Here is a 9,870-nt window from a genome sequence, read left to right as displayed (position 1 = left end):
ACTCACGGTTGTGAATGGGAAGGCAGCGTTCCCCTCAATGTAAATAGTTAGTGCGACAGCCAAGATGACTGCAGACGCGAATGTTTTCATTTTCAGCAGTTTAACTTGTCAAAGAGGTTGAATTTCTATCATTTCTGCTATCAGCGCTTTTGAGCATAATGGCTCTGTTTGCTGATCATGCTGTTATTTATACAGTGTTACCTTGTCACTGGCAGTACTTTATTCCTTCTTGGGAAAGACTTGCAACACTACTTAAATGATGCTGGGTATTGTAATAGGAAATTCCCAAACAACAAAATGTTAAGTATTTTGCACTGGTGCGAACAGTATTTGTTCAATAATCTTAATTCCTTAATTCAGCCATAGTATTGAATTTTCATGAGTGCAACAGTTTAATACAGCACACAGTTTGTCACCTATATTCTGCACTATGCTACTAATACACTAATTATTATTTCAAATCAACGTGTCCAGTGCTTGGAACTTTCTTATAAGAAGATGCTAGACTGAGTGGGTTTCAAATGGATCAGTATCAAATGTCATGTAACTGTCAACTTAAACACAGAGCAAACGGCTTATCTTTAAATTTTGTCACTCTATTACAACCACTTTAATAATGTAAATCTGTTCAAGGAAATAAATTGTAGGGAAATACCAAAATCAATAATGACAGGAGTGCACGGTGTGTTTACTCTGATAAAGGTTGAAAGGGTCTTTTGAATTTTACTAAACATCTTGTGCAATAACCAAAATCCCTTATCTCCACTCTGTCTCATGTACCGTGACCTCGCTGACCTGTTAGCTTTAGCTTAATGAGCACATCTGTGTCAACAACAACAGTAGGATTATTGGCTCTGTAGGAATACATTCTGCCTTTTTAACTGTTTTTTTAGGACTATAAGGAATAATTACTTCATTTTTTGGTCTCATTTATAGTAGCTGCAAGGACCACTGCAGCTACAAATCCACCTCGAATATATTGATGAATTGATGGATGATTTCATTATTTTTAAAAAGATTCCAGCCCCTGAGGAGTAATGCTTTCAGCACTGGAGTAATGAGTGCAGTGTTAAAGTACCTGTGCAGAAAAATAAGAGCTTCTTGCAGTGTTGTCATTAATGGGGATCACACAGCTGGGATTTGTTTACCTTTTTCCTCTAAGTCCTGATAAAAGTAGTCCCCCTCTTCTCCCTCCTATGCATTACTTAATGTGATCAAGTTTAGTTTGAACACTTCACACCAATAAATGATCACTGAAAATGATCAGCTACATAACAGCCAAACCTACACTGTGAATTGTTAACCAACTTGTTAAGAACAACAAATGGAAACAAAACGAGAAAGTCTAATCCATCATCAGATCAAAAGATCTGTACGGGAAATTAAGATGTGGTCTAAAGTTTACATGCACTCATCATGGGCATGAATGTCGTGGTAACTTTGGGCTTTTAATGCTTTCTTTGAACTGTTGTTTTTCCAGGGTGGAATGATTGTACAGAAAATATCCTTAAAACAAGAATTAGTTGCAAAAGCTTGAATTTATTGATATATTAGAGCCTGTGTATATAAATATATAAATTCAATTTATGTCCATAATGAGTCTATATAAATGTTTGACAAAAAACAAACAAACTCCAGGGCTAAAAAATAAAGCTAAGATGTTAGTGCCAAAAACCACTAGCTGGTACTATTTTTCTGCTTGAAAAACAAGCCAGTCCCCGTAGACTTCCATGTTAAATTTACAAATTAACTTCTAAATCAAAAAACCCAAACAACAATGCCATAAATATAAGGTCCCAAGCATGGAGAGGCTAAAGTCTAAAGTGCTGACGCACAAATACAGACTTGGCAGGAACCAGTTTAGCTGGTTACTGCTTTCAGCTGTTGCCATCTATATAAATGTAGTTATAGCTGCATAAAGTGGATGAATCAACACTTCATAGCACATTTGCTGTCACATACCATTGGGTCCTTATACAGTGAGAAGTACTACTGAGTAACAATTGAACTGTCTATGTTATATTTATATAAAATGTTATGTAGTGCCACATAATGACTTCAAGTTATAGGCCATCCATGTAAAAATGTAACGTGAAGTAACAAATGCTAAGCAGTCAAATCATTTCATGTATAACAGTCTATACTTAGTGGTTGATGTGAGAATCGCAGGTAGATATTCTCAGAATCTGCAGCACAATCCACAGACACCAGCATTGCAGCAGCCGCAGCAAAAGCGACACTTCATGCCACGCTTCTGTCTGTGGTACGGCATCTGTGTGAAAGAGGAGAAGAGCAGAGAGTTTATCTTCAGCTGCAAGTCACTTCATTGTTTCTAATTTTATGAAAAGTTGTGAGTGCACAGTTTATTTTAAACATCTCCCTGCATTTGAGAGATCTCACAATTACTGTCTTCATTCATTTATTGAAGTAAACTCACCACCCATGAGTCAGCTGATACCTCCTGGTGTTCAGCAGCTGGACTGTCAGTGCTCACAGCCTCTTGTAGCTCTTGCAGTTCTCGTATCTGTAGAGAAAGAAAACAGATCTTAGCATCTTCACAACAAATTCATGCAGAAGAAGCACGTTACATGAATTTAACACAGTATGTAACCTCAGCAAATGTGGCAGAGCTCTGCTGAATGCAAATACACATGAGTGCAACGGCCACTGCAACTGCAACGCTGAACGTCTCCATCTTCAGGAGGTTTGAGTGGTTTAAGGTGGTCAGATCCTTTGACTCTCTCGTTGACTCTTGTCAGCTCCTTCGTGATGGTTGACTGAGGGAAACGGTGCTGGTATTTATACTCATTTGCTCCACTGCTGCCTCGTCACTTAGAGTACAGAAACTACTGTCGGGAACAGGCTTGCATCAATAGGACAGGGAAAACCCATATAGTTAAACATCCGAAGGTCAAAGTTCATGCCGACTGAGAAAAGTACAGATTTTCTCCTTCCTCAGGAATTTTCCATTCCCAGAATTTCATAGCACAGGAAAATATGGAGTTTTGCAATGTTCCTGAAATCAGGTAGAGTAAGAGCTGTGAGTGACGAGGCAGCAGGGGCCCAAATCAGTATAAATATCAGCACTTCTGCACACATTAACCATCAGACAGAAGGACTCAGCTCACAACAATCATCCGGACCAGGAGAAAGAGTCGAACTTGAGCCTCTCAAAGCCTCCTAAGATGAAGACGTTCAGTGTTGCAGTTGCAGTGGCCGTCGTGCTCACATTCATTTGTGTTCAGCAGAGCTCTGCTGTCCCAGTCACTGAAGTAAGAACTTGACTTTAACCAAGTGTATTAGCTTACAAGCTGCAAATGTTTGTTTCAGTGCTACAATGTGGTTTCTACTGCACTCAATTCATTAACAGGAGCAGGAGCTGGAGGAGCCAATGAGCATGGACTATCCAGCAGCAGCACATGAGGAGGCATCAGTGGACTCATGGAAGGTAAGTAACACTAACTGAGTGAAGGTGGCCAAATTACTTCAGCTAAATGAAAGTGTTTGTTAGAGCAGGTGAAAATAAAGAGCAGTGATGCTGCTGCAGATGAACTCTGTGCTCATGTCTCTTGTGTTTCCTACAGACGCTGTATAACAGCAGACACAAGCGTGGCATCAAGTGTCGCTTTTGCTGTGGCTGCTGCACCCCCGGTATCTGTGGAGTTTGCTGCAGGTTCTGAGGATTCCTGCTCCCACAACCACTCAGCATTAACAAACTGTATGTCACAGTTAATGTGTGAGATTATACTGTTTTAGTAACATTGTGTCCTCAGTTACTGCATCAACTACATGCTTGTATTACACAGTTTATCACAATAAACTTTATGGTCATTTAGATATAATGTGGATTTTTGTTGTCATTTTAAATGTCGTATTTTCCTTTGTTACATTTGTAAAACTGACTGCTATGCACCGTCCATCCATCAATTCATCCATCAAAGCTGCCATAGGGCTACAGGCAGGGTATATCCTGGACAGTGTTAACACATAGAGAGAAAAGCATTCATGATCACAGTAACCCCTGTAACTGATTCAAAATCACAATTTAACCAAACACCAAAGTGTTCTGACATTTGAGGGGAGACTCTCCAAAATATTCTATTTTTATTTCAAACACATACGCAGTTGGTTATATATGGTTAAAATGATTCAAATGCAGTAAATATATACATTTTTCATATAAATAGAGTCCATAACTTGATTATTGTCTGTAGCCCACATAATTAAACACTTTAGTTAGATAAAACATGTGAGTTTTGATGTTATGTACTGTATAGCCTGTGTAATAAATAAAGATGTAGCCCAATAAGTATAAAATCCAGAAAGCTACACGACATGGGGCAGTTCATTTACAAACACAAGTGTAACTTGAGTTTCACACTGTTTTTTGTTAGAAAATAATCAAATTGTTAAATGCTTAAAGTACACAAAACGTCAGAAATCTGCACTGTCATGAACAACAATGTAAACCTAATTTTTGGATTAACCCTCCGAAGTCTGAATCCCAGCTTGTGCACATCAACCTCACTGATTTGCACAAATACAGTTTATAATGAAGACATGTTAAATATTAAGCACTGAAAACAGTTTGGTTGTTGTTGTTTGGAACGTCATTTAATGCATGTTGTTTTGTTGCCATAGTGATGCCTCCAGGGGAAAATTAGGGAGCAGAGCAAGAATAAGACTGTGGATATATGTTTTGATAGCTTTGGGTTCTCTTTGTTTTTGCCTAACAATCATAAAGAAATGTATTATATTTTGTGTGTGTCCTCATTATTGAGCTTTAACCCTGCATAAAGGCCAAGATGAATCTCTTAGAGTAGAACTTTACAGTAACTATTAGAATAAAAAAAAAAACACACATTGACTGCTTTAGTTTTTAAGATTCACTTCTGTCTTAAGTATTTTTTGTCTCCATATAAGATATCAAAATCTGTGCATACAACTTGATGTAAAAAGAATCTATGTACATTCCGCAGTCTATGATGCTAGAATGGCATCGCAGCATTTAAACATGTTTTGAATGAAAACATCAGCATATGAAAACAAAACTGAAGAGACACTGCAACCGTATGAAGGAAGACGACTATTTAGTGAAATTTCTACATTTCCCTGAGGATTAACTGCTCTGTAACTTACCAAGAACTAAAGTAAGTTCAAATTTCATTTTATAGACTTAAGATCATTTACTTAAATATAAAGCCTGATTTTCCTGCCTGCCAGGACAGTATTTATGTACTTTACATTGTGCAAGTCTAGACTATATTTTACATCATAGAGAGGATGATGTGGCTCTATTATTCAGGAAAACAAATGAAGACTTAACTATTTGTCAGCTGTTGTAATATTTGACAAATTATACATAAATTAGAAAATGTTCTTAATCATATCTTACAGTGACAGAAGCTCTGCTGTTAATCTTAGTATCTGCAGTTTTTACACGCTTACATAAACACACGCAGTTACTGTCCCTCCATTTAGAAAGACAGAGGCATCAGAGTGAGCATCATTCAACACAGACGCTCTCACAACACAAATCCTGACGTCGGTTTGCAATAAATGTAATTTAAAAAATTTACATTCATGTATGCTATATGCATTTTGTCCATTCCAAAGTTGTGAGTCTATACCAGCCAAAATGCTGTCTTTAGCTATTAACATTTGAAATGATGAAGGCACTTGAAAGTAACACAACATTAGCTGCCTTTCCAGAAAAAGACAAAAACCTTTCAGAAGTATAGTATGTAAGGTTTTGTGAGGTTTTCCTCCCAGGCTTCTAGACTTCTGATTGGCCAACATTTCTACACGGTTAGGATTTGGCATATTCCTGACTTTGTTTTTAGGGTTTACATGTGGAAGGAGATATTTTTTCAAAACTGCACATGTGGACGGGGTTTTTTTTAAACGAAAAAGGAAAATTTCCGTTTACAAAAGTGCCCGTGTACGTGTGGACGTAGCCTAAAGTTATCACAAAAAAAGCAAATTCGCTGAACATTCTGAGTTGTTTAGTGATCATTGTTGTTTTCTGTTCCTTGTAGTCAAAATGAATGGAAGCGGAGATGGATCACAAAATAACCGTAATGGTAAGCACATGCACTCAGTCGTAAAATTGATGAAAAACTGATTTTCAGCAGATGTTTATGAATGCTAATTAAAAGATAAAATGATCTTGCAGGCCGACAGGTTAACCCAGAAATGTTTCCAAGAGGAGATCAGGAGCCAGCTTACGAACCTGTTGGTGGAATCTGGGGTTTACTGGAAAGACTTTATGTTACTCTCTATGATATCTTTTTTTGGAGGCTGATTGAGCTACTAGATGAATTAGAGGATCGATATGATGTCTTATATATTGACTTTCACAATGTCAATGACGGCAATGTCAACAATGTAAACAATCACAATATTAATGTGAGAGACAATGATGCCAATGTTGACAACAATGAACTGCATGATGATCATAATGCTGTTGTTGTTGTCGGCATTGAAAATGACGATTCTGATGAGGCATTTGAAGACTGTGAGGATGTTCACCCGTACATCCCAGAAGAGGATCCTCAGCCAGGTGTATCCAGGAAGAGGTCTAGAGAGATGGATGTGGAAGATGTGGAGCCCAACAAAAGAATCAGATGGAGCGAGGAGTTTTCTGATGATGACTCTGACTTCATCTCTGCCTGTGATACTGATAGCGAGGGCTGTCCTCATCTTGGTAATATTGCTGATGAGGTACCGCTGTCTGTTGGATCCACGAAAAGGTCCAGAAAGGAAGATGGAGATGAAGAAGAGCCTAATAGCAAAAGATCCAGGCTCGCAAACTCTGATTCGGGGACCAGCTCAATTGTGTATGATCACTCTGAGAGCAGTAGTGATGAACTCTTTGAAGATGCCCATGAAGAGACTGACAACCATGAAACTGGAGGCTCGAGGAAAAGGTCCAGAGAGGATTTGGAAGAAGAAGAGGAATGCTTGCGCGTTTGCAAATTTCGGAGGTGTTCAAATGAGTCCACCAGCACCCGTGATGACAACTAACACTATTTCAACGGGATTTTTCTGTATCCTTTTAGTAGGCTGATGGCCTACTCAGGTGACCCTGAATCCTCCCTTGGTTTTGCTGCCAGAAGTTGGGCATACACTGTGCAATTTTTTCAGTCGCGTTATTCAGCTCCTGTTCAAACTGTCCGATTGACTCGTAGGGGTTAGAAGTTCGTAGGTCACGATACAGGGTCTCATACTATACGGCCCGATGCTCTGTGCAACCTGAGTGCTCACACTGTTCGTCCATAGCATGAAGGTTATAACACAAAATTTTACACTATTTTCACGGTTGTTGTGGTCGCGATAATTTTGTGAAGTCACATCGAAAAGGCTCGGATGAGCTTGGCAGTTCTACAAGTTGTGCCTCCATCGCTTGTGTCCGGATCACACGCTGCACTGCCGTGCTGTTCTGTCTTTTCGCTTTCATCTCTGTGTTTGCGCGTGCGCAGTGAGAGACGCTGCGTTGACACCCTCACAACAGCCGACAGGATTTCAAACAGGTTTGATTTTCTTACGACCAAATGACTGATGATCAGGAGCTGATCGTGAGGTGTTAATCACTTCTCGTTACCCCATGTATACGATGCACGACACACGATTAAGGCCAAACTCGGGTCGATCCCCAAAACAGTTGCACGACTGAAAAATCGGCTCAAAATGGGCCAAAAATCGCACAGTGTATGTCCAGCATTAGGCGTAGGCTGCTGGGGGATTCCCATGATGCACTGGGTGTTTCTTCTTCACCCACTATGTGTTAATAGACCTCTCTGCACTGAATTGTACTTGTTGTTAACCTCTGGCTCTCTTCCACAGAATGTCTTTATCCTGTTTTCCTTCCCCCTCCCCAACCGGTCGCAGCAGATGGCCGCCCCTCCCTGAGCCTGGTTCTGCTGGAGGTTTCTTCCTGTTAAAAGGGAGTTTTTCCTTCCCACTGTCGCCAAAGTGCTTGCTCATAGGGGGTCATTTGATTGTTGGGTTTTTCTTTGTAAGTATACCTTACAATATAAAGCACCTTGAGGTGACTGTTACTGTGATTTGGCACTATATAAAAAAAATTGAATTGAATTTAAAATTTGAATGGATGTGACTGTGTAGATTCCAAATCCAGCATGTCCAAATTAACACTGTCGGATTTGATTTCAACACTATTAAAGTGTCTATATGGGTCCACACCAGAGAGTGTTAATTTAACTCTTTTTGGAGAGTTGGTACGTTAACTCTGATTTAGTGTTAAACACCAAATCTGTCTGGAGTTGATAATTTAACACTTGGTGTTAAGAGTTTATATATTAACTCTCAAAAGAGTATTTTAGTTTAACTACGTAAGAGTTATCTTCTAATTCATTCTAAAAAGCGGGAATTTTACTGTTCTGAACTTCTAGAAATTTCTTTTGGAAATAAACATTTACTAAAAAGACGCAATGGTTTTTGAAAAACATTTATTCTGAATTGTGCACCACAATTTCAAAACATTGTCTGAAAGATGTAACAGTGTACATGTTCTCACTTTCATTAGAATTTTGTTTATTAAAAGGTCTGACATAGGTGAGCTGGTAAATGCAAATAACAGCATTCTCATTACTTATTTCTTCAATACAATATGCATGTCCTTCATTCATCCCTTTGTGGAACTTCAACGCACTTCTGCTCTCCCCCATATTCCATCTTCACAAGCATATCCTATGTGGAGACTGAATAAAAATTAGTTGACACTAATTAATGGTACAAATAATCCAGTAATCAATTGCAGCACAGTAAAAAAAAGGAATCCTTTTTGAGCCATTATTTGTGTAAAGTATTTTCCCAAAAGACAAGGACACAGGCAACAGGTAATACTGAACTAAATGCACATGGTTAAACTATTTATAAGAATTTGTTTAAAGAGATGGAATGGAGAACGTGGCTGCAGCTAGGAGTGTCAGCAGAGAGCAGGAACCAGAGGAAAAGCTATCGAGAGACTGATCACCTGGGTCGTGATGGGAACAGTCCAACGGGAATTCTGCATCAATCAGTCAGCGTAATGCCTAAAAGTTTATTCTGATGTAAATATATTAAATTCTTAAAATGAAGAATATGAAAAAAAATCATCAGTGTTTTTAACGACACTGCATTTCATTCATGTGTCTCTATTGGACAGTGTTGTAGAAGTTACAGGAGATAGGAATCAGTTCCACCTTGGCCTGACGTTTGATCACGTTTGGTTGTACTGGCTTTGAGCCTGTTTGTGATACGCTACATCCACATGATACAGCTACTCTAGCTTTTTTTGAAGTGTCGTGAAATATTTTGCTTAAATGTTCTGCAGAACGGATGCAGCGCACATACAGTACAGATATTATCTGAAACAGCATTACACAGTGTTACACCTACTTTACAGTTTCACCACAGTGCAACGTCTCTCAGTATTGTTGAGATGTTTTCTATTATTATGTCCAGTATCAAATTTCTGCTGTACGCAAATCTTTCTATTCTCTCTTTTTCTTCTGTGTGAGGGATTCCTGCATTAATCATGCAGCTTAGAAACTTCATATGCACACCGTGAAAACACCTCCAAATAAATTCAGTGAAAGGTTGTCGAGATAAGGTTGTCTAAAACATTTATGAATGAACTTGTATAGAAAGTGTTTCTAGGAAACATTATCTAACACTTCTACATTCTTTAAAAAAAAGTATGCTTGGTTTAACTTTCAAATAACCAATGAACCAGTCCATCAGCTCAAAGCTATTGTACATTACTGCATTTTTGTCATAATTAGTGGTAAAATTGAATGATGATGAGATGCTCCCCACTCATATAATTACAAATATGGGAAAATATGCTCACTTTACTTTTGCTAT

At 38.5% G+C, this 9,870-nt stretch overlaps 3 protein-coding genes across 3 annotated transcripts; 2 read left to right on the top strand and 1 right to left on the bottom strand.

Moving 5' to 3' along the window:
- Positions 1-2,084: 2,084 nt before the first annotated feature.
- On the bottom strand, positions 2,085-2,785 carry LOC112435579 (hepcidin-like). The gene is made up of 3 exons (XM_024804272.2): positions 2,612-2,785; positions 2,438-2,524; positions 2,085-2,272 (listed from the first exon to the last, which is right to left on the bottom strand). Exons 1-3 carry the CDS (start codon positions 2,693-2,695, stop codon positions 2,180-2,182), a joined length of 264 nt encoding a protein of 87 aa, XP_024660040.1. The 5' UTR covers positions 2,696-2,785; the 3' UTR covers positions 2,085-2,179.
- A 309-nt stretch (positions 2,786-3,094) lies between these two features.
- Positions 3,095-3,842, top strand: LOC112430041 (hepcidin). The gene is made up of 3 exons (XM_024804281.2): positions 3,095-3,272; positions 3,371-3,448; positions 3,585-3,842. The coding sequence occupies exons 1-3, from the start codon at positions 3,186-3,188 to the stop codon at positions 3,678-3,680; spliced, it is 261 nt and encodes an 86-aa protein (XP_024660049.1). The 5' UTR covers positions 3,095-3,185; the 3' UTR covers positions 3,681-3,842.
- A 1,203-nt stretch (positions 3,843-5,045) lies between these two features.
- On the top strand, positions 5,046-8,449 carry LOC101476841 (uncharacterized). Its single transcript, XM_024804115.2, has 3 exons — positions 5,046-5,150; positions 6,039-6,083; positions 6,176-8,449. Exons 2-3 carry the CDS (start codon positions 6,044-6,046, stop codon positions 7,024-7,026), a joined length of 891 nt encoding a protein of 296 aa, XP_024659883.2. The 5' UTR covers positions 5,046-5,150; positions 6,039-6,043; the 3' UTR covers positions 7,027-8,449.
- Positions 8,450-9,870: the final 1,421 nt, after the last annotated feature.

Source organism: Maylandia zebra, linkage group LG11 (assembly GCF_041146795.1).
Source record: "Maylandia zebra isolate NMK-2024a linkage group LG11, Mzebra_GT3a, whole genome shotgun sequence".
NCBI lineage: Eukaryota > Metazoa > Chordata > Actinopteri > Cichliformes > Cichlidae > Maylandia > Maylandia zebra.
The sequence above is the reverse complement of the archived record's forward strand: the minus strand, read 5'-3'. Positions and strand labels throughout refer to the sequence as shown.